Raw genomic sequence first — 25,374 nt, forward strand, 5'->3', positions numbered from 1 at the left:
CATAACATACCCATTTCAGTGTAGTATCTCCACGCCAGCACAAACTTGTGTGAACCTGTGTGGTTTCCATTCGCAAGGACAGATACTAGCATACAAGGTTTTCTTTACCAAGCTCAGATTACCTAACCAAGCTATTAAAATACATAAACACAAGTATTTTAGTTCTTTTCATGTTTCTTTCTCCAACTGTTCTGGAAGAAGGCGATCATTTACCCATGTTGGCTCAGTGGTGTATCTAGTAATACCTAATATTATTCTATCGTCTTGAACTTAATTTTTCATCTAAAACATGACTGTACTTTTCATTTTACATACCAGAAAAGCTGGCCATGAGAAGCCTGACTTTCGTACTATTTAAGAGATTATCTTTACTAAATTTGAGCACTACGTTTGAGATAGGCGTAGAAGGCTACTGAAAAGATGAGTTAACTCACAGTATCTTGTAAAGAAGGCAAAACCATCTAGAGCATCAGGGTTTCTAAGCCTTGGCACTACTGACATTTTGGACCAGATAATTCTTTGGTGTGCGATGCCAATGCCCCGCTCTTATCCAGTTGGAACAACCAGAAATATCTGCAGGCAATGCCAGATGTCCCCTAGGGGGCAAAATCACCACCGCCACATCCTGCTGAGAAAAACTGAGCCATAGCCAAGTGTAAAGGATAACGGAAAATCAACTCCCCAAAGGATTGTTGAATACAAATCAAAATCTACTGTAGAGAGCTTTGATTTTCAGAATTTCATATTTTAAAAATCCAGCACAGGATAATACAATTTAGCATCTTTGGGGAATGCAGAGAAGGATAAAAAGGCCTGTAAAAAAAACCTTTGCCAAACTAAACACAGACCTATTATACCGTGACTGAGCTAAAAGTAAGTTTTGGTGTAATATAAATCAGAACATATCACTGGAGACTTTCTTGCTGGTCCAGTGGCTAAGATTCCGAGTTCCCAGTACAAGGGGCCCGGGTCTGATCCTTGGTCAGCAAAATAGATCCCACATGCCACAACTAAGACCTGGAGCAGTCAAATAACTATGTAAATAAATATTAGAAACAAACAAAAAAAAAAGAACTTATCAATGTAGGGAACTGCTTTCCACTGCCTCCAACAAAGGAGGTGGGAGAAACTGGGCATTGGGCTGTACCCCATAGGCCTGCCAAGCCCTGTACTTGGCCCACCTCAAGATCGAAGAGCCCAGAGTCAGTGATAGAGACATCAATGGTTTAATAGATGGGGGATCTTACACATCTGAAGCAAGGTCCTGGAGTGACACCCCAATGTGTGCCGTAAGTAACAGGTAGCAGGATGGCAGGACATGGAGATAGGAGGTTTCGCTACTAAGGGAAGGGGCAGATTAGCAGCTATAGGGGAACTGAAGCCAGGTGGCTCATCAGTTACCAGGGAAATAGCACAGGGACACACCCCTCACAGCTCCTTTGACAAGCTATCAGGTAGAGATGTTTGATGTAAAGATTAAAATAAGCACTAGCTGGGGCCAGGTCAAGTACGTAGGAAGGTCAGTCCTGTGAGTAGGCTGCAGGTGAAGCAGAGACTGATGGTACACTGGGTTTCGGTAAATGAAGTCAAAATTCCAATTTTTCTTAAAATAGCTTACAAGATATAGAGTATAATTATGTAATTCACATATACAATAGTTTACAGGAGTATTCATTTGTCTTACATAGTAATTCTAGTGAAGTGAAAAATACAGGCTTGTTTTTGGATCAGGAAACAAAGGCACAAGTGAACTTGCTATTCCATGATTAAAACAAAGAATATTCAAGAAAGAAAAGATGACAGAGTAATTAATCAACTAAAAGATATTTCCATATTTCCAGTTTCACTAACAGACCAAGCAAAACATCAGATTGCACTAAAATAAAAAAAAGCATGTGAGGTAGGTAGGTGGGGGGAGTATTGCTCAATTAGTTAATAATATTCTATTTCTCAAACAAGGCAAATTCAGAAAAATGTCAAAATGTCATTTTGGTCTTTATTTTTGGACAGGTAGCGTGTTTTTATAAATCAGCTTTACATGTGCTACTTTTTGCAACATCAAAGAAACACAATATATTTTTCATATATTCCTTATCACTGCAAGTTCACTTTCAAATAAATGTAAGTAGCAGGGTAGAACAATATGTTTCCACATATTGACTAGTGCAACACTGACAGTTACAATTAAGGTATTCAGGAAGCCTGAAAATTCAGATGTACTAGAACAAGCAAGTTTACTTCCACTTATTAAAGAAAAAATAAGGAAAATATGCAACTTACATATTTTTCATGCAAGAACATTAAATCCTATTTCCATGTGAAATAAATGGCAGTTTAATAGTTAAATGATAATTTTGAAGGAAAAAAAAGCTAAGAAAAGAATAAAACACAAGAAAAAACAGGAGTATGCCTTTAAAAATTAATGAACGGATAAAAACAAATGTTGTATAGTTCCCCGCTTTATCATGAATACTGGCACTGTTTATTTCATATTTATATAATTCAGTTTCTATGCCTAAAAATCCCAGTGAGACCAAATGGTTTGGGTCAGTCTGTTTTTCGTTAACAAAAGAACCCCTAACTTCTAGATATTAAAAACTGTACTCTTGCATTTTGTGTTTTAAAACACAAATATATTTCTTGTGTATCAGTGGCAACCAATTAACAGACATGTTAAGATACTTTTTTAAAAGTTCTGTGAATGTTGCCATTAAAAAAAATCCTGTAAAGAATCACAATACTGCCAGCGTCTAACTAGCGTGTCCACAGTGCCTCACTCTTGTGATTTCAGTCCTTTATCACAAAAATTTACTCTAATAAGGAGTTCAAAGAATTAATAAGACACACCATGTGGATAATTTGGGGTTTAAAAACCCATGGCTCTGGGCAACAACAATTATAGTTAAAAACATCCATCCACAGAGAGACTGTTCCTAAAATTTTCAGACTCAACTGGCTATAAACAAAATATTCTGGGTCAAGACTTCTGCACACTGACAATACTTATCAGGCATCAGCTAGGCCACAAGTGAAGGGAGGTGACTTCTATCAAAGATCCAGGGTAGCAGCTGATTTTGAGATGGCACACCTCGTACATTCTGCTCGGAAAACACGAAGGCATTGACAGAGGACTAAATTATGCACTGAGAGATGTGGAGGGTTTCTCTGCACTATCATCAACAGTGGGATCGGTCCCTAGTATTTAAAAGGAAGAAGCATTTTCATACATACAACTGAAGACGAAGGCTTGACCTAGGAGAATGCATCCAACAGGATCAGAGAAGAACTCGGAGTATGCAGGCAATTTTTTCCTGGCATTAAAAACCATCAGCATTTTTGGCGTGGTGGATATCTTACCACTTCATGTCAAATATGACTATGACGAAGTGAGCCATTAATTTGAGTGATCAACAAGGAATGAATGCATCCCCTGGTTCCTAACGCAGGAAGCATCTAGTTCAACATGTGACAGGTGCTTCAAACAGGCTGGTTGCTGACAGCCCATTTTACTCAAGAAACCTGATTATATGGAACACTTACTGAGTGTACCCAATAAGTTACGAACATGACTTCAACGTCTAATAAACGTAGTATGAACATGACTTAAAAAATAGCTCACAGAGTTGTTGTACTTCCCTAAAGAAAACCTGTAAACATCTGGTGAACGTCTAATGGTAGAACATTTAAAACTGGCCAAAAAATGCCCAGGAAACGTTTGGCCCTTCGGCACCCAAAGCTCCCAAAATATAACATTAAAACATCTCTGCTAGAGGGATTTCAGTAGTCTGAAAAATTGCATACCTGAGTGGCTTCAATGCTCTCTCCTAAATTTTAAATAAGTGCAAGGAGTTTCAACACTCAGGAATTGCATAAGTGTTTATCTTTCCTCAAAATAAAACATTGAATGATATAGAGGTAGCATAACTTACTAAATTAAGTTTAAAATGAAAAAGAAAAAAAGCAAGGTTATTTTCAATAGTCTCAGTAGAACTATTACAAGTATTGAAAACCTCACAATCCAGGCTTTCTTCTATCTTGTTTTAGACAGCTCAGTATTCTCAGCCCCCCTTTTACTATATCGATAAGGATATCGATGAGTCCAGGCACCCTTTGGCCCTGTGGCATCTATTGCAACATCAATGAAAGAATCTGGAGTCACCCATCTCAGGAAAATGAGGAAGAGAAAGTTGAATACAACCAACAGAGCAAAAATGCAGCCTGTCACAGGGCCACAGTGAGAGATGAGTCTGTCCAGCCGTTTGTCCATGGGTAACACAGCTTCTCCTGCCACTCGGTCGTACACCTGGTGGGAGAGAACCAAAAATAAGCATAACATCGCAGGCTGCAACAAAACAACGACCTGCACAGGTCAGGAGTGCTTTAGAGATATACACAGGAGGCACTTACATTTCACTGTTGTTACAGTAAAGATGTGATGAATGAAACTGCTTACACTAAGTACTGCCATTTGATTCACTTATGGAGTGCCTCCTCTGGACAAATCACCGGGGTATATTTACCCAGATGAATTTACCATGGCTCCTGTGCCCTAGGGGATCCCTATCAATATTTAACCAACTAGGAGAATTCCAAAGTCCTGAGAAGCTGGAATGGCTTTTGGGGCCAGGTCAAGACTGTATTTAATTCAGTCCAAAAGTAGGACTGGCCCTTTAGGACTCCTTGATTCAACTACCACCAGGGAGTTACAATCTATGGGTTCAGAGAGGCTCTTCTCTTCACAGCCATAAGAGGCTTAGGGGCTGTGCACAGGCGAGGAGGAAACAGAGACATTTCATGGGTGCCAAATGAAAGGAGGGGAAAGGCTTGGGGGAAATTTGGGTAGAGGGGACAGGCCAAACACTGGCAAATAAAGTTCACTGCTGAGAACTGCTAAGTAGATGGCTTGCTTTCTTAAAGAACTGCTAAGCACTAAACTCTGAAATATTTAAAAAAAAAAAAAAAACTCTCTGAAGTTACTTCAAACACATAAAATGGGCCGGCCTTCGTGTTTTTTAACTGCACTTAGGCATTACTCGTGCTCATTCTCATGTTATCAGCTCTGTAAACTATCTCGTTTTGACCTCAGGAAAGTTCTGATGTGCAGAGCAAGTTCTAAAGATCAATGGTCTCTGAAAGGTACGGGCTGTTTTTGTCTAGTTCCTCTACCCTGAGGACATCTGGAATACATTTTAGTTAGAATGATGTCGAGCATTTTCATACTGTTCACAGGGTTCTCATGGTAAGAACACTGGAGTGGTTTGCCATTTCCTCCTCCAGGAAATGGAGATGGTTAAATAGCATCACTGACTCAACGGACAGGAACTTAAGCCAACCTCAGGAGACAGTGAAGGACAGGGAAGCCTGGCATGCTGCAATCCACAGGATCACGAAGTGGCAGACACGACTTAGCAACTGAACAACAAATGTCAAGCATTACACTGAGTGGTGAATTATAACTGAAAAAGTATGTTTCCAGCACAAACGCCAATTTAATTTCTTGATTAATTTTTCTAAATAGCAGTTAAACTAAGGAGTTGAAAGGGATCAAACATCCTGTGTGAAACAGGTAGAATTAAAAGAGCAACTAGAAACTCACCCGTATGTCCACCTTTATTTATAGGTCAGTTAACTTATGATCTCAAGTGACAAAATAATACTTTTCTACTATGGAGAGAATGACAGGCTTGACAATCCATTAGCAATAAGGATTCACTTTCTTCTTTGCATGTATACTATAAACCATCATAGTGTAAAACTGAAAACAATACAGATGTTCTACTGTTACTTTAAGCGTAACTGAAGGAAAATTTGTGGTTTAAATAAAACCCTAATTCACTCCTTTAACATAGGCTGAAAAACTGTCACCATAGTTCTTTGCCCCTGAACTTGTTATGTATAATAGGGCAAACTTCTGAGGTTTACAAGTTGATCAAAAAGGTAAGGTACAATTAGAGATGGTTCTCAGTCAGGATGGGCCTCACTAAGAAAATCTGCCTAACCAAATATCCCTGCCCACCACTCCCGAATTCCGCCCCTAACCCCCAGCAAACGGTCTTGTGAGAATCCAGCAGTGGCAAGGGCACAGGAAAATAGAATGAACCGAGCCTGAAAACACTCCTGAGACAATTCTGTCATGCCCTCCCAGCAAGTACTCAGGGCTGTGCCCCAACTTCCACAGGAAAACAAGGAAATGGAGTTATTTCAAACTGGTGGAGTCACTGGTGGAGTTAGCGTCTAGAAAATATCTCAGGGTTATTTCAGTCAAAACTGTTTGTTAATACAAATTATCTCATGTTTCAATGGAAAATTTGTATGACAAGTTTTGGAGAGTTTTGTTGCCCTTCCATTCAAATACGGGCTCACCTTATGTATGGGAATTTACAATTTAAGCCAGTTAAGACTCTGTAATGACCTAGAGGGGCTGGGTGGGAGGGAGTGGATATATGTATGCATATAGCTGAATCACTTTATTGTATAGCAGAAACTAACACAACATTGTACAGCAATTAGATATATATATAAAAACCCACAAGAAAGCCTTTCTGCTTACTCAGCTCTATCTAGCTCTCAACTTTGGGCTAGAAACTAGTTGTTCCATTGAATCCAGTAAGAGTTCCCAGCACTATCTTCTCCAGGCTCCCAACCAACTGTCTTTCTGCATACTAAGTTTCCAAATACTAAGAAGCACAGCATTTCCATTCAGCTTGTTATGTTGTAATAAGAGGCAGGAGGCAGACGAAGTAATGAAAGGCAGTTAAACAAGGATGAAATTGAGTAGAATAACTGAAGTACTGACCTCAAAATAAAGACACATTTCCCACAACTGTACTCTCCCACCTAAGGACATTAACCTATTTCCTGCACCTGTCCTTTTGGAAATTCTCTACTGCTGCTTTCTATTTGTGATCCTACTTACATCTGTCATGTGCATTTGGAATTCTAACTTACTATGTTCCCCATCAGCCCAAAGATGCAAAAATCTCCTTTCAGTAAAAAAAAAAAAAAAAAAAAAAAAAAAAATCACAGCAGCTAGCAAGAGCCACACAAGTTTTAGGAAGTAGCCTGAATTAAATATTTGTAAGTTACGAAGTTGCCACAACTGGGCTAAGCAAAACCAGGTATTTTCTAATAGACCTATATGCTTTAGAATTATAAACAGCCTCAAGAAAATGTCTAAAAGTAGATTTTAATATTAGTTTTGCCTCTAATTGTTGTAACTTCTAGAAAAATCTGTAACTCTTATATGGCCAGTTTAATGAAAGGTCTAGATACTGCATTACTATTTTTCAGATGTCAAAGGCAATGATCTGACTAGAAACTTAGCCTAGTATATACAAAAAGAAGTCTCATTTGGAAAGAGACTTCATAAATTTAAGCAATAGAGCAGAAATGGTAAACCTATATAAAAGGAGTAAATGTGTATGTGAAACATCAGGTAAGAATTCCAGACACAATCTTCAAATACCCTTCTCTAGCACGTGACGTACTTTTTCAGTTCTCTCTGCAACGTTCCTCCAGGTGTAGAAAGTCTTTACAATGTTATGGATATTTTCTGGAGGTGGCAATGCTCCTGACTTCAGTTGGAAAATAGCTTTTTCCAATCCCTCACACAAAGATTTTACAGAAGGCTCACATAAAATGATAAGATTTTCTGGAAGTACTTCAGGAATTCCACCAACCCTGGTACTTACAACCTTAAAAAGAAAAACAAAACAAAACAAAAAAATGTGATCCACCAGAATTCATCTCAGGTAAACAAGCAAAACCAACTTAAAAAAATGTAACAGACTGCATCTGATTATTTTTCAAAATACACATGCAGAAACCCCAACAATGTAATAAGCCCTCCGAGCTTTTTACCTGTAAGCCACAACTGGCTGCTTCCACAATCGCCATGCAGAATGCTTCCGTAAGAGAAGTATTAAGAAAAATATGTCCTTGAACTAAGACATTTCTAACATCCTTGTGTTCTAAGGCTCCCAAGAGACGCACTCTGATTTTTGAAACAAGAGAAGAAAGAAGGGAGTAACAATCATGGTATAAAAGAAATACCATTCATAAGCTTCTAACGTTTTCCATCTCAAAAGACTGGTGTCACCCAACTCTGATCTAAAAGTCATATAAAACTATTTGGTTAAAACTCATACAGCTATACATATTTCTAACTTCTATCATAGATCAAATTTCATCCTCCAAAATTAGTTTGCATTCCATGAAAATATTAATACACTTTGATGAGCAAATGTTAAATTATCATTTCTACATAGGAAAATGTCTCTTTTAAATTGAGGCTCCACACGCACATAGCTCACATGTTATCTAAGTTAACAAGGAAGAGAAATGTTTGAATCTGTATGTGCACAGCAGTTTACATGATTTGGGCCATGCTATTTAAATCACAACTCAGTATGGCTTGAGAATCTGCAAACATTTCCAATCAAAGCAGCTGTTTTTTGTGCATTCTTGGGTGCCCCAACTAGCGTCCCCTAGTCAAATGATACTGGGCTAACAAAAAATTTACAAATACCCTATCTAGGGTTTCCATTTATACAATTTTTTAAAACAGGCTTTGCATTACTTTGTTTTATCAAGCACATGTAGCAGAAGCAGCCCACTTAATGCAGGCACGAAACCAAAACCAAATTTATGTAAGATATTTTCTCACCCAAGACAATATGGAATCCATCAATACCTGTCATGGAGCTGGTATCTTTCCCGTACTTCTTCCAAAATGATTCTCTTTGGTCCCTCTCCTCCAATAATGAATTTTAAATCAGGGTATTTCTGACAGAGTTCAGGTATTATACCACTAAGTAAATCGGTCCCTGAAAACATAAAGTTGAATGTTGGAGATGTTAATAATTAAACTTAAAATTTTTATCAGAACTGAGAATCCACTCACTTTGACAAGTATTAGCTTACATAAGCAGAGAAACAAATTCCCTTAACCCTTTCCTAGAATGGTGGAATCGCTCACAAACTATCAGGGGTCCCCCAAGAATTCTGCAAGACATATACTGACACCCATTGTTACCGTCTACCCACTCAGTTCGTGGACTATTCTGTTTCAATAGCATTCAAGTTATTCACCTGTGATTACACAACACCTGTGACTAAAAAAGGCATTAGAGGTAGCTAACATTTCAGTTAAATTTTTCTACAGAACAGGAGAGCTGACTGGAGATCTGGGTCTTATTCCAGCCTTTGTACGAGCAAGGTCTTTGACAATGGGAAAGTTTCCTGATATAGAAAATAAACAGACCACTGTACCTAAAGTCCAAGGTCTCTCTCAACCACAAATTCTACTGAACTGTGATTCTACTTCCTACTATAGGAAAGGGCTAAGCAGCAATACATAACTGCTGCCTCCATTTTGTTGAGAATGCAGTTTGTACACAGGATTTTGCAGTGAACGCTATGATATTAGCAAAATTTATAAGAATAGTCCATCTAAACCTGTGATAGCCCACTTGCCCCAAATGACAGTGGATAAAGGTGGCAGGACCTCATGTGCCAGATCATTACAGTCTATAGAACAAAAGGGTGTATCTTGGTCCTTTCTTTCCTTTTAATGAAATACTTTCTCATAATATGTATATACAACCTCAGGTAATAAAAAGCAGCAAAGTAAATTTTGCTCTACTAGTCTGAAAAGTGGCTATACAAAGAGACAGTAGTGATGTTTGAGAATTTAGTTCATTAACAATGATAAACCATACACATTCAAAAGTAAATGTAAAATAAGCCAATTAAAGCTTAAAAAATGCACATAGACACATACACAAGAACTGCACTTCAGTCAATCTTCCCAAATATAGGCAGATTAATTATTAAAAAGATGGTAGGAGAAATAATAAAGGCTCATTTTAATTAAATAATTCAAAGTAGGATTAAATAAACTGCTAGTATTTTTAAAATATGACTCCATTAGCAAACTCATATGTGGCATTTATGAATTATGAAACCTTCTCATTAAAATCTTAGCTATCTCTGTTTCAAGTGTATTATCAAGCCCATCAACTGGATTTCTAGATAAACCAGATGCTTTACTGACATCTATCAATCAGCCTCCTATAATTCCTTCCCCTCTTTCTTCTAATACAAAGGTTAGAACAACATATAGAGTAATAATCGGAGTCCCTAACAACAGCTAACATTTACTGAGTGCTCCCCACAAATAAAAAATGCTCTGGTACCTCTACCAAGAGCCTAACGCAACGAAACACACAAAAAGACTTTCAATTGCCATATTCACACAAAATGGACAAGAAAATTTCTGATTCAAAGTTCTTCTAAAGCACAGTCTAACAGTATTTTAAGGAACTTTCTGAATCTATACCTAGGCTAATGGCTGGGCTGAGGACGGAGGGAACAGGAGACCTTAACTTGAGAAGAGCTCAACTCAGGCTGGTTATCTCTCTTACTTACTGTGTAACCTGGGTGAGTTACTTACCCTCTCTGAGATTCAGTTTCTTTGTTACATGCAGATAACATCTACACTACAGTTGGGAGGGTCAAGTGGCTTTATCAACTACAGAATATCAATGGAAGTCGTCATTACCACTAGAGCAAGAAGCAGGGCATGCCTGCACACGCACAGAAGCACTGCGAAACCCTGCGTAAGAGCAAAACAGGCTCAACAGAAGAGGAAAGAGGCCGGCCAGGTATCCTGGGAAGTAGGAATTTTGATTTGTCCTCTTACTTAATACGTTCCAGTGGCCTTTGATATTTGGTCCAAATGAACACCACCTAAAGAAATTAATCTATTAACAGGTCATTAATATAACTAATCACTTTGGGGCTACAGATATGGCTGTTCTGTCTTAGTGTTACTGGCAAATGGAGAGGGTTTGATACCTTTTTTTAAATTATTGAACTGAGAACAGGAAAGGCTATACCTGCTGTTGGTTAGCTCAGCTGGTTAAAATACCATAATTAGTGAGGTAAAGGTACCAGGTTCAATCTTTGAACAGGTAAGTTAATTCTGCTCTGATCCTTGACCCTGTATGCATCATACACTTTCTTACCTGGTTATGTCACCAGGGTATATCATTTGCTTAAAAAAAAAAAGGCATAAACACATCACCAATATCCCAAGAGGGATTCAGAACACAGAATGCTGCTCCATTCACATCTTCTTCAAGAATGAAAGCATGCCACTGCCTGCACCCCTCAAAACGCAGTTCAGTGGTTTTCTCACCAGCCTCGGTTTATCGGCTCACCGCAGACTAAGACTCTCCATTCCTAAACCATTCTGACCAAGGCCCACATCCGCACTCCCCAATGCACTGGGACACTTCAGACCCCACTGCTGAGCTGAATGCTTACCAGGAATCAGCTGCATTTCTCCACAAATCTATTTGATTCCAACTGCACTTGTTACAGTATTTGGCTTACCTAATTAAATAGCACATAAACGGACAAAATGAGTTTCTGTGAAGCTAAGCTGAACAGTCTGAAACACTCAGTCAAGACATAGAAAAAGTCCTTGTCAGATCAGGGGGTATCCTGAACCATTGTGTAAGATCAAAAACAAATGAAAAATCTAGAGGTACATCACTTCACACGCCTTTAGGGTCTCATCACACATAAGAGACCCAGACTGGCCACTGTAAATTATGCTTCTTGAATATGGCTGTGCAAGAAAGATGATTCCGCTCAAACCAATGAACCAATACTCTTAAGCCTACAGGCCTACATCTTCTTATTGGCAATTCAGTGCATGGTAACAGTATTTTGAGTAAATTCAAATATTTAAAAGGGTGGTTACATATTATCTTTTTCACAATTCCCTACTTTTAGTGACAATTTTGATGGCTGACAATTGGTTTTCTGATACCATCCAGAAGACCATTTATGTTTTGAATAACCAGACTGCTTCAGACTTTCAGTCAGCGAGGCTGTGGTATCCATGAAATGCTGCAGAGGCACTGAAACCATCCTCTGAGCACAACAGACCCTTCCCGAGTACTTTACAGGACCCATCACTGAACCTCATAAGATTACCACTGTTGCTCAGATCACACAGAACGAAAAAAGTGAGACTCAGAGATGTTAAGTAGCTTGTCATCAATGACACAGCAGGACAGAACCAGGGTAGGATTTTGGGCCATCTAACCCCGCTTTCTTCATCACTTACCTGCCAATACATTATTGTCTTATCTACACTGAAAGGAAATAAGCAAGCTACAGAACGGCAATGTGCAGAACAAGCTCACTGACTCTGAGATAATGAATTAAAAACGACAGGAAAGCTATAAATCAAAACATTCATTAGGGTCACCCCTGAATCACACAGTTACAGCTGATATTAGTTTTCACCCTTGTGATTTTCTTAGCTTTCAAAATATCTGCAATGAAAAAAAAGGGTTATGTGGTGGGCTGTACTTCTCACTGTATATGTAGGGAAATTTTCAACAGACCTTAACTATTAAACAGCATCAGGTTGTTTTTCCTTTAAGCAACTATTAAAACATCAAAGGTGGGGGGGGTGAGGGTAGAAATAGTATTTACCACTGTTCTAGAAATTTCTCCTTTAGGATGTATAAAACATATTAGACCCTTCTTTACTATATTTAACACAGAAGTAGTTATAAAACCATAAAACAAAATGAGAAGCCCAACAATCATTTTAACACAGATATTCAACAGCTTTCTACAAGGAAAAAAAGGCTGTGCAGTACAATTGTAGCTATCATTTCATTACCTTTTCTGTAAACAAGTCTGCTGACAACAACAATAGTTATTATACTATCATGCCTTCTAAATGGGTCTGGAGTGAAGTCAGTAGGATCTACAGCATTAGGAATGACGGACACTATTTCAGGATTCAGTGCTGCTCTTAGCACAGTGTTTTCCTTACTAGTGTAAGAGACACAAATTATGTGGTTTGTGTCACAAAGAGACACAGTTAGAAGCTTGTTTGTAAGCACCGAGCTGACATCAGCAAATCCGAAAAGGGAATGGTCCGTGAAGACTGTCTGGAGGCCCATTGTCTTGGCGTGGAAGAGGGCATCATGGGCCATGGCAGAAAAGGAACTATGTGAATGGATTATCGTGACTCTCTCCCGAACAAATATGTACCTGAGCAATGGCAGACTGTGAAAGAGGGTCGTGGCTGTAGATTGGTTGTACATGACTTTCAGAGGCAAGTAATAGACTTTGAGGCCATTAGTGAGGTAACGGACGCCTTTGCGATTTCCGTAAGCGTGGGTGACAATTATGACCTTGTGCCCTCTTTCAATCAGGCACTGAGAGAGCTGGTAAATGTGACTTTCCACGCCTCCCATGTTTGGGTAGAAAAAGTCCGACACCATGCATATATTATGGGCACAGGTCCTAAATGTGTGAAGACTTCCAGGAATGACACGGGAGAGTGATGCTGAGGAAGGCTGGCCACGCCCACCTCTTCCTCTATAGGCCATGCTGAGATGGTTTAGGCATTAGTCCTTAGAGCAACGCAGTTAAGACAGGTGTCCTCCAGTACCTAAGAGAGAGAGTAGACAGGATCTCAGCTCAGAGACAAAATGCATTCTGCACTCCAAATCCAGACATACATATTGTTTTAATGTCAATGTAAATCTGTTAGCTCTTTCCCTAGAAATAAAACATACAATGAATTCATGCATTTGACAGCACTTACTTGCTTACCATTTACTGTGGGCCATACAACAAAACTAGACTCTGCAATGGTCCTCATATCTTAATTTTGATCTAAGAATACCACTACACATAATTTTAAATAATTTTTGTTACCAAAGAGTAATAATACTTTGCCATACTAACCAAGCAGTTTATCCTGACAATTAGACATGCAACTCTTTACAGAAAAGGCTTGCTAACCTCACTTCAGAGCTTAAGCCATTGACTCAATGAATCCCATCAAGTTCGCTAGTATTAACTCTGTGATTTACACTAAAATATATCCAGAGTAAGAACTGTCTTTTGATAATAACTTTTTAAAGTATCAATTGGCAGCACATGCCAGACCTCACTTTGCCCTTCCTTATTCAAAAACAGTGATAATCAAACCATTCCTCTCATTTCTTAAAACTTTCGGTTATGTACATCTTCCCTCCACGAATGACCCTTTCTTCAGTTTGGAATCTAAAGATAAAAACTAGAGATGGGCTAGATCTGGGGCCATTTTCTACATCTGAAGTAGGAAATGTTCAGCTAAGGGGTCCCGAGATCATCAGTGCAAAATGCCCACTAAATATTCAATATGACTACAGATTCTTAAGACTTTCAACACTAAAGAGAAAGCAAGTGAAACTCATCCTCAGCTTTTACAAATGAGAATTCCATGCCTCCAGAAACTCAACTATACAATGGGAAGCCATTCTAAGTGTCTGAGTTTCTGATTCACCACAAACTCAGAAAATGCAAAGCAACAGCTTGTGCAAAGTCTATTCTCTCCAACAAAGTCATCTTTATTTTAAACACAGTCTCAGAAATACTCAATAAGTGTTTGTTGAGCTGAATTTACTAATTAAGATTCAATATTACCAAATCAAGAGATAAGTTTGTACTGTTGAGTAGCTTCAGTAACGTTTTCTTACTGTGGTTTCTCACTTAAACCTGAATTTCCAGTTCCATTCAATTTTAAAAGATGAATGATAACGAAAACAGTGAGTAAAGAACCAAATGAAACGATTTAAAGTTCTGTCATTAACCTGCAATGTTCTGTAAGCAACCTGTCTATCAGGGTATCACACCTAACACCTTCATGGTGTAAAAGCACAACAAACGGTACAAGCACAAAATCTTAAGATTTTAAAGCTGAAGAGAAGCTTGGAGATCTAGTGAACCAACTCTTATTTTCCAAATGACAAGTTGAGCGATCTGTCCAAGGTCCCCACTCAGCCACTTAAGTTGCAAATGCGAGATGGCCGTAAAATCCACAGCCACAGTCAATGAGTCCCTGGACAGTCATTATCAGCAGACTTCTGAGAAGTCTTAGAGGGGCCCTGGGGATTGGGGTCAAAAGGACCGTGTTTCCAACCCAACCCCCGGGCGCCGTCCCGGCTTCACTTTCTGAGGTCGCTGGGGAGCGCCAGGGCCAAGGAAGAAATGACTCCACCTCAGTCAGCGACCCCGCGCGGGGTCTCGCCAGGACCCAAGGGAGGAAGACGGCCAGAAAGTGAGCAGGAAACCGAGGCCGAGGGTTCTGGAGCCATTCGTCCCGCCCGCCTCAGCCGACAGGGAAGCGGCTACAGTGCGGCCGCCTCAGCGCACTCTCAGCCCCACTCGACTCCCGAGCCCCTCGACCCCGAATTCCGAGGCTCAAGCTGGGTCGGCTTCTCCCCGTCCATCACCGGCTATGCTCCCCTGAGGACAGCCCAGTCCCAATTTGGAAGATGAAGAGAGGACCGGCGACGAGAAGTCAGACGCGTACTTACCGGCAAGTCCCATGGCCGCCAGTGTCCGGACCTCCCGCGGCTGCAGCCGGAGTCCCACCCAGCAGCTCCGAGGCACCAATCAAGGGCGTCCGCGCGCGAGCGCCGCACCTACAGGACAGCCAATCAAAAAGAGGAAATGGAGTCACGCGCAGGAGCGACTCCCCACCCATCAGCGTGCGATGTAACGTCAGCACGCGCCTACACGTGTCACCACGATGTTCCGGAAGACTTGTTTTCTCTGTATTGAAAGCAGTAATGCTCGGTTTAACCTTTTATGTTAATTCTTAATGTTACGATTCTCTAGAAATCGGCCTTGGTCTCTTGCTACACAAGCAACCCACCAGGACTCTTCAACCGGGTAAAACCAGCACTCCCTCGCGTGCCTCGCAGCGACCCATTGGCGCTCCTGGGAGTTGTAGTCCTGTGGCCTTTGGAGGCGAATCCGAATTTAGAAAACTCACTCCCAGGATGCACCGCACGTCTAACCCGAATCTAGCGGATGGTCAGCTGAGTTCGCGCCGTGGTTGCCTAGATACGGTGTCTCTTTTCTGGACGCCTGTTCGCTCTGGCTTCCAGTTGGAGAGACTTTGGGCTGGCTGGGATGGCTGCAGGAAACTGGGGTCATGGTTGCGTTTTGTTTTTTGTTTATCATCTCTGCTACAGAAGCTCCGCCAGGTTTTTACCACTCTGGTAGGATTGCCTGGTGTAGTAAGTAAAATACACAAAAAGTCAAAGTTTTTAATAATTTGAATTTCAGATAAATAATGTTTATGTAAGTATGTCCTAAATATAAGGGACTTTACTAAAAAGTTATTTATCGTTTATCTGAAATTCAAAAGTTAACTGGGCATCTTGTATTTTATGTGGCAACCCTCCACTCTGAAGGAAAAAAAAATCTGAGACCTGAAATAGCAACTCCCACTCAGACTGGTTCAGCAGGCCATGGTGGTGCTTGGCCAAGAGGCTAATGAATCAGTGGGAGTAGTCTGATGATCATCCATCCACTCCTCACCGTTGGTACATGGTGTTCACACCCGGGGAAATGCCTTCCTGAGCACCATCACCACCGTCGTTACCAGCACTCATTTTAAGCCTGTAGAAAGGCTATTCATCCCTGAAGATTTCACCTCCTTTTCCAAATCTCTAGAGGGAATTAAATCCTCCCTCTTTTGTATTTTGACAGTGCTTTGGCTATATGCTGGTATAGCATTTATCAGGTGATATTCAAATTGTTTGCCTGTCCTCCTGCCCCACCCCTCCACCTGGCCTTCTTCCTCAGCCTGATCCTTGGAGACTTGTGTCTTCTTGGGATCTCGCATGGATTTCTTTCTGAAAATTGGCATTTATATTTGCTTGTTAGTAAGCAGAGGCAAGGTCTGCTCCTGGTACTAGAAATCGAGTAAGTTTTAGTTGCATTAATGAATGTATTTATTCAATGCCTGCACAATTTCTGACACATATATATGCGCGATTGAATCTATTGAAGAATTGACTCATTTGAAAAGACCCTGATGCTGGGAAAGATTGAAGGCATGAGGGAGAAGAGGAAGACAGAGGATGAGATGGTTGGATGGCATCACCGACTCGATGGACATGAGTCTGAGTAAACTCCAGGAGTTGATGATGGACAGGGAGGCCTGGTGTGCTGCAGTCCATGGGGTTGTAAAGAGTCAGACACGACTGAGCAACTGAACTGACTGACTGAATGTATTGAAAAAATTCCAAGGGGTGTACCTTAAAAAAGTACAGGAAACTGATATAATTCATAGAGCACTTTGGGTGTAGACTTTGAAATGTATTAATGATTTAACTTTAATGAATAAGGCTCAAGTGAGAATAGATATTCTGCTCTGTGTTTATATTGAAGCATCAGAGAATAAAAGTTATGGAAGACTCAAGGATACTTCTGCAGCTTAATAATTTGCAGTTGGTTTCCCAGATAAGACCAACAGTACCAGGGGGTATAGCATTGTTTTGGTCTTCTTTTTCATGTTTGCAATAGGTAGTGAGACAATAGGCTTCCCTGGTTGCTCAGTGGTAAAGAAACGGTCTGCCACTGCAGGAGACATGTGTTCTATCCCTGGGTTGGGGAGATCCCCTGGAGAAGGAAATGGCAACCCACTCCAGGATTCTTGCCTGGGAAATCCCATGAACACAGGAGCCTGGCGGGCTACAGTCCATGGGGTCGCAAAAGAGTCGGACATGACTTAGCCACTAAGCAACAACAATCAAGACAATAACTATTAGGTAGAAATCCTGGAACGTATAAGTGAAGGTTAATCCTCATTTGTTGGTCTCCTGGCTTGCCACTGCCATAGTTCTTATTACAACGTTGTTGTTCAATCGCTAAGTCGTGTCTGACTCTTTGCGACCCCATGGACTGAAGCACACTAGGCTTCCCTGTCCTCTATCTCCTGGAGTTTGCTCAAATTCATGCCCATTGAGTCGGTAATGCTATCTAACCATCTCATCCTCTGCCTCCCTCTTCTCCTTTTGCCTTCAGTCTTTCCCAGCATCAGGATCTTTTCCAATGAGTTGGCTCTTCGCATCAGGTGGTCAAAGGATTGGAGCTTCAGCATCAGTCCTTCCAATGAATATTCAGGGTTGATTTCCTTTAGGATTGATTTCCTTTAGGATTGACTAGTTTGATCTCCTTGCAGTTCAAGGGACTCTCAAGAGTCTTCTCCGGCACCACAATTCAAAAGCATCAATTCTTCAGCACTCAGCCTTCTTTATGGTCCAACTCTCACATCCATACGTGACTGCTGGAAAAACCATAGCTTTGACTAGACGGACCTTTGTTGGCAAAGTGATGGCAATTCTACTGTGAATCTTCTAAGATCCTGATGCCAATCAATACTCCTTCAAAAAACTTGAGTTATTTTCAAAGGAGAATAAATATTTTCTATCTTTATCATCAAACATTTACCGAGTGCCTACTCTGTCAAAGGTTTTGTGGGGAATACAAGGAATATTAAACAGTGTGTTTTTAAAATTTTTCATCTTTTTCAGCTTTTATATACTTTTCATCAATGGTAAAAAGCAATCCACTTTCCTTGAAAGTTTCTTTGTATTTTAAATACTGTAGAATAGGCTGACCTTTATAAATAGATATTAATACAGCCGTGCTGTTGCCAAGTCTCTGTGGAGGAGGGGGTTGAGAAACCTGCAGGCTGCGCCAATAAAGTTTACAGTTCCAACAAAGTCTGAAAACATTGAACATCATGTTCATCTCTGATCTAGGCACTCAACATTAAAAGGCAAATAAATCATGATTCTGTACACGCTTCACCATCTCACATGGGTTGAGACTCCATTTTTAGTCAGTTAAACCTTAAGCAAAGGTCACCATTAAAGGCTATTTTCTTTTCTTTTTTTTTAAAGGCTATTTTCTAAAAGTCAAGAAACGTTGTAGCAGCAGGATGAAGAAGCTGTAAATCTGGGAATAATTCTGATTATAGTGTTCTGCCTAAACATATGGCATCAGGGTATGCCTTTAGAGAATTTTCGTATAAACTAAATTAGACTGAAATACTTTCATGCAGTGGCTTCTGATTGCACATAATAGAATGTGAGAACAATCAGTGCCAGTGGTAGTATAAAATGACCTATAAGTGTAGGAGGTAATAAAAGTAGATATCATCTTCCCTTGAAATTCAACCCTTTGCAAATTCATATGTAAATGAGCTCTTGGACAGTTTTGGAGTGGGATGGCAGCGCATCTGTATTGAGAATCCACTATCTATGTACAAGGCACAAGGCAAGGACAAATTGACACGTGCTTTATCCCCAAGAAACCAAAACAGAGTTAAGGAATATGTAAATATCTATGATAAAAGGTGGGAGGTGATAAATACCACAAAAGAAATACAGGAAAAATACTGGGAGTTCAGAGTATTTCTGGCTGCCAGTGGAAGTAAAAAGTGCTCATGCAACTGCTGGGAGCAAGATTATTCCAAGTAGCACGTGGCCAAGGCACAGAGACAGGCCCTGGCTGGCCAGTGAATGCTGCTGTGTAACTCCACAGGGCAAGAGAAGGGGAAGGCTTCATATAGGAGAAAGGTATTAGCAGGGAAGGCTGGAACAGACTGACAGAGGATCTTACTAAGGGAAAAGGACTTGATGCCGAGCCAGATTGACAGCCAAGATGACATTTTCAATTAATATTTTGAGACTCCTCTCTTCTCACTGTGCTTCAGAAAGAAAACTAAGAGACATAAAGGAAAGAATTCACATTATAGCTATGGGTAAAAGAAGATCCTCAAGATTTCCATGTATCAGAAACAGAATCAAAATGCAGAACAGTGATTAGAACAGAGACAACACAGATCCTGGGCTCTGTATGGGGAAACCAGAAGACACTGAGGAGAGTTCAACTCTTGTAGAACAGTGGAGACTAACAGGTCTCCCTGTGTGGCTAGAGACAAGAACCAACCCTGTGGGAGACTGTTACATGGTAGCCTTCAGTGGACCATTTTCCTATATTTGCACCCTTGTCTAATCTCCTCCGACATCAACTCTATGCTTGGCCATGTGGCTCGCTTGGCCAATGGGACATCAGTAAATGAGATATAGCAGAATCTCAATAAGTGTGTACACACTGGGGGATGTCCTGTTGGAAGCTCTCTTGAAAGTTGATGGCTATGCTATGAAGAAGCTCAGGTAAGATACTGAATCATGAAAACCCCCTGGAGAGAGCCCTGGAGAATTAGAATTCATATTGGCCATTCCAGTGGTAGATGAGTTTCCATTCACTGGTCACAGAATCCATACAATACTTCACTAGTAACTAAATAATTATTAGGGACCTACTATATGCAAGACATTGTTCCCACATGAAACATTCAGTTCAGTTCAGTCGCTCAGTCGTGTCCGACTCTTTGCGACCCCATGGACTGCAACACACCAGACTTCCCTGTCCATCACCAACTCCCAGAGTTTACTCAGACTTCTGTCCATCGCATTGGTGATGCCATCCAACCATCTCATCCTCTGTCATCCCATTTTCCTCCTGCCTTCAATCTTTGCCAGCATCAAGGTCTTTTCCAATGAGTCAGTTCTTTGCATCAGGTGGCCAAAGTATTGGTTCATCTTCAAAGTTCAGCTTCAGTATCAGTCCTTCCAATGAATATTCAAGACTGATTTCCTTTAGGATGGACTGGTTGCATCTCCTTGCAGTTCAAGGGACTCTCGAGAGTCTTCTCCAACACCACAGTTCAAAAGCATCAATTCTTTGGCGCTCAGTTTTCTTTATAGTCCAGCTCTCACATCCATACATGACTACTGGAAAAACCGTAGCCTTGACTAGATGGACCTTTGTTGGTAAAGTAATGTAAAGTAACATGAAACATTAGGAGTAAATTAAACAAAGTCCTCCTCTTGTTGAGCAAATGACCAAATCCATTAAGCTCACAATTTTCATCCAACACTTTCCTTAAATGCCTTTAAAATGGATTATTTGTGTCATCTCTTTATCAAGTATCTCTGGCAGTATTTTAGTCTCATCCAGCTCTGAACATTATGCTGTCTAATCTGTTTCCATCTCCAAAGGGCCTCCCACCACACTGCTGTAGTCACAGATTTATGGTCTGTGCTGTCCTATTAATGTATTTTCTGGCCCTGTGGCTCAGATGATCAGGGGCATCGTGCATCGCTGGCATTTACTATGTTTGCTTTAAGCTCTCTGGGCTTTCTCACATATTTTTATTTTGCAACACAATTTTACAAGTTGAAAAATTGCAGCTCACATTCCAAAGCTATTAGTATGACAAATATTCTTGTACAATGACCAGTGCACTCTAATAAGGCAAAAGGCCAGTTCCCCCACCTCCGCCCTAAGGACCAGCTCCACCCCAGCCCAGACGCAGTCTCAGAGATCCAAGTGAAAGTCTCTTGGTGGTTATTGTGGAGAGTTTGGGAGAAAGCAGGGGGGATGGGTTCGGGAAGTAGAAAGCCAGATCTCCCATAGTTTGGTCCAGAATTCCCTATAATATCTCCATCTAAATGGCAATTAGGAAGCCAGAGCCACTAACCAAAATGTGGTTTGAGTTGATTTGGGGTAGATTCAGGAATCCAGTATAAGCCAAGAATTTTGCTCACAGTCATGCTTCTCTTTTGAGAAATAATCCCTTTAACAGGTCAAGGTCATTGTATTTTTCAAAGTGTTTTCATTTATGGAGTGAATTAACAACTCTCAGATACAGGTAGATGAGATTATCTGCCTGTTGAGCCCAAGAGGAAACTGAGGTGCCATAAGGTTGCTTGGCGTCGTAATGCAATTGATTGGCAGAGCCTGTCCTTCAGTTCAGATCTTTTCTTCCCTGAGCTTCTCCCTCTCTTTTTCTCCAGTGAAGATGAGCAAAGTGACTTCTTTAATCGTGCAATGTCCCTGGACCATCTGCTGCCCCAGCTCTCAAGGGAATTTAAGGGAATACTACTGTGGAGAGCGTTGTAGAACCTGAATGAAGGGCCAAAGCAAGAAATTGAATCCTAATAAAGTTAAGAAACCAAGTTACCTGTGAATCCTGTCAGAAGCCTGAGAATCAAATAGTATGCCTAGAAGAAAGAAGGCCCATTGACATAAAGGTCATAAAATGTGGACAAGAGGAACAGTGACAGGAGAGGTGTGATTGGACCAACACCAGTAAATGATGAGGCCATGGATGGGAGAATCCAGGAACTGCTTAGGAGCCCTGAGAGAGGAAGGGCAGGCATTTGAACCAGGATCCAACAATTCTATCATTCGGCTCCAGGAGAAATAAAAAGATTTTTTGCTATACTTGTTTATTGTGCTCTATTTCCTTATTATTGTACTGCTCCACCCTGAGAAATTTGGCTTACACAATTTGATCGGGACACAATTTCCAATTGTAAGGAGGTCACCGGGTAGTGGGGAGATAACATGAACACAACTATTTATGAAAGTGTGCAATAAATGTTGTAACAGATTGTGTGTGTGTGTGTGTGTGTGTGTGTGTGTGTGTGTGTGTGTGTGTGTGTGCATGCATCTACCTACCTACCTATGCAAGAACCTTGGGAGAACCTCAGTTTTTAAGTTATTTGGCTAAAAAGCTTAGTTCTGCTAAAGCTGCTAGATTCCCTCTGTTATACCAAATTTTTCAGTAAAGTCTGTGCCATCAACAAGTTATTTGTGGGAGTATATTTGAGCAAAAAAAGCATAGGAAAAAGGCTTGTGCTTCCTTCCTGGGTAGCTGTGGAACAGAGAGAAGAATCATATCGCTATGAGAATTGAAATATGAATAAGACTGAGAGTTGAGTAAATGCGGAAACGTGGAGCTGGAGGTGGCTGGAAGAAATATACACCCCCAAAGATGTCAGGGACATCAGTGGGCTCTCCTCCTTCAAGTCAAGTTCAACTGGAGGTCAAGTCAAGGTAATCTGAATCTCAAAGGAAAGGCTGAAGTTCAGCTGATTTTTGAGTCACATTTATTCAACCAACCTCGTTTAGAATCTTAAACCTTCTGAGGGCTATTCCTTTGGTTTCCGAAAACTGGAATCTAGTTTTAGTGTGTTCATGTCTCTCCCACATCTCCCACTTCTGAATTCCTTTCTCTCTTTAAAAGATTTTTTCTTTAGCATAAAATTTACAGCAGTAAATTTACAGCATATTAATTAACACACAAAATTCTCTGGCTTGAATAAATGTGTTTATTTTCTTTAAATACACTTAAATATAAAACAACAGACAGTAGTTTGGTAAACTCAAAACTACAAGCTGGACAGTAATCAGATAATCAGTGCTGATCATACACATCAAGATCTGCATAAGAAAGAATCAAAATAGTTCACAAGAGAGTTGCAATTAGCAAAGGACTCAAAGACTATGCAAATTGCCTCATCTGCTCTGAGTAATTAATCACATGGTACCTGTCACTCCATGATGATCAAACCTTTTTCACTCACCAAAAAAAGGGGAGAGGGTGAGGGAGATTTCTTCCTCTCCATTCCCCAGTGTGTAGAGCATCTTCTGTTAGGAGACATCTGGCAGGGAGCCAGGGAATCCTCAGCTGTTGTTTAATGGAAGGTCGGTCGGGATTCACCATGGTACTATGTAAAACGGTTTTTTTTTTTTTTTTCCTAACACCTGGAATAGTGACAGCAACTTGGCAAAGCAGCATGCTGTTTAAATGACATGGATGGGGAACTGGGGATCAGGGCTAACTCAAGGATTTTCTCGATCGTGGAGCCCATGGGTGGCCCTTTTCTCCTTTGGAAAGCGGCAATGCTTTGGACATGCCGGTTTTCCATTTGCACAGGTTCTGGGGTGAAAGGGGCATCTGTCCTCACAGCTGTTACAAAAGAAGATAAACATGAGAATTCAGAATCAAGGACTAAATTCTAAGGAAAAACTGTTTTGATTTGATTACATTTTCAGAGTAACTTTTCCAGATTCATGTTTAGGATGTCAATATAAAATCCTGGCTGGTTATCCCACATGGTTATTAAAGCACAACTGCTAACTTCTGAGCATTCTATTCATCAGTATATTTCTTGTTATATAAATTCAATGGCATCTCCTTTCTCAAAGGAAAACATAAACGTATGTCGAGCTATATTAAGAGAGGGACTGAGCTAAAGAGTCAGCTGATCTGAAATACTTGTGTATATGTCATCAACTTTAATTTTTGCTGAAGATCAATAAGCCAGCTACAGCAGACAGAATTTTCTTGATTTCACAATTAATCATCACTCTATATACTTACTTAGTTGCCAAACCTCTGTTTTATTATCAAAAAGGGGGCTTGGCACTGAAGAATAAAACTGGCTTAATAAGGAATCTCACCGAATCTAAGTAGTATTTACATTAAATGTCAATGGGTCAAATATAGGCAGGAGTGAAAAGGCACTCACCTGCAGGTGTCTGGGTGAAATATCTTGTGCTTCTGGCAGCAGCTCTCCAGACTCTCTCTGCACTCAATGCAGCTGCAGTTCTCTGGGTGCTGGATGAGATCTCTGGGACATGGCGTTTTACAGACACACTCACAACGATCTTCATCAAACTTCATGTGCTGACCACAGAGAGCCAGTTCCTGGAGGTGAGTGTGATCTAAACCAAAACAGGAAAGTGTTGGTCAAATAGCTGTAGCATGGAGAATGGGGTCACCAAAGTTGGTTGTATTCATTTCATCATTGTAAAGTAGCTTGGATTCACCCAATATCCTTTTTTGTAGATTTTTGCCCTTAATATTTTCACAGAATGAAGGAGATTCACCTCTGATTTCACAATACTAACACATCACATGTTCTCTTTAGTTTTTTATAAAAATGTTGTAAGCTGAATATTTTGGTAAGATTTTTTAAGATGTTTTAAGATTAAGATTTTTAAAGATTTTTTAAGATGTCACAACTGGGTTGTGACTAGTTGAAGCAACCTTGCAAAACCAAGTGTTAGTCATAAAATACAGGATGTCTAAGGACTATGAGTCTACTCCTTCCCAGTTTTAGGTGAAGAATAAAAGGAGAGAACAGAAATACTAGGACATTGTAGAAATACACAGGCTATGGGTAGGTGTATTTCCTCACTGCAGGTCATAACTCTAGTATAAAAAGTATAACATGAAAATGTACTTTGATTCCACAGACATCTGTTGGAAGATACAGTTGGCTCAGAGAGGAGGTGCTGAGAAGTTTTTGACACACTTAGCTAACAGATATTTCTAGAAAATGTACAAAATAGTTGGATAATTAGTATTCCACCTCCAATTCTGATCAAGTTGAAATTCATTGGAAGAGACAGAAGCTTTAGAAGAATTTGAAAATCACATTAGTATTCTTGAAAGGCTTGGAGGAAAGTTGTTTAGTTTCTTCCCCAAACCTTCTCTCCCACTTTGCCAATATCTGGTCATTGCTGTTGTTCAGTTGCTAAGTCGTCTGACTCTTTGCAACTCCATGGACTGCAGCACACCAGGCTGTTGTGTCCTTTACGATCTCCTGGAGTTTGCTCAATTCATGT

At 40.3% G+C, this 25,374-nt stretch overlaps 2 protein-coding genes across 4 annotated transcripts in view; both read right to left on the minus strand.

The window, feature by feature from the left end:
• Positions 1–15: 15 nt before the first annotated feature.
• On the minus strand, positions 16–15,461 carry PIGA (phosphatidylinositol glycan anchor biosynthesis class A). Of its 3 annotated transcripts, none has more exons than XM_065914985.1 (6): positions 15,402–15,461; positions 12,707–13,486; positions 8,693–8,825; positions 7,861–7,993; positions 7,488–7,694; positions 16–4,303 (listed from the first exon to the last, which is right to left on the minus strand). In XM_065914985.1, exons 2-6 carry the CDS (start codon positions 13,422–13,424, stop codon positions 4,031–4,033), a joined length of 1,464 nt encoding a protein of 487 aa, XP_065771057.1. In that variant the 5' UTR covers positions 13,425–13,486; positions 15,402–15,461; the 3' UTR covers positions 16–4,030. The 3 variants fall into 3 exon arrangements, with proteins under 3 accessions (XP_065771057.1, XP_065771059.1, XP_065771058.1); XM_065914987.1 differs by lacking the exon at positions 15,402–15,461 and adding an exon at positions 11,329–11,397 and having other exon boundaries at positions 13,084–13,150; XM_065914986.1 differs by lacking the exon at positions 15,402–15,461 and having other exon boundaries at positions 13,406–13,486.
• Positions 15,462–23,093: 7,632 nt separating this feature from the next.
• Positions 23,094–25,374, minus strand: part of VEGFD (vascular endothelial growth factor D) — a 41,407-nt gene continuing 39,126 nt past the window's right edge. The window contains exons 6-7 of the mRNA XM_065915973.1: positions 24,273–24,468; positions 23,094–23,710 (exon numbers count right to left, since the gene is read on the minus strand). Of these exons, the coding sequence (XP_065772045.1) occupies positions 23,584–23,710; positions 24,273–24,468 (323 nt within the window). The 3' untranslated portion in view covers positions 23,094–23,583. The remainder of the gene's footprint in view (positions 23,711–24,272; positions 24,469–25,374) is intronic.

The sequence above is a fragment of the Muntiacus reevesi genome, chromosome X (genome assembly GCF_963930625.1).
Source record: "Muntiacus reevesi chromosome X, mMunRee1.1, whole genome shotgun sequence".
Taxonomy (NCBI): domain Eukaryota; kingdom Metazoa; phylum Chordata; class Mammalia; order Artiodactyla; family Cervidae; genus Muntiacus; species Muntiacus reevesi.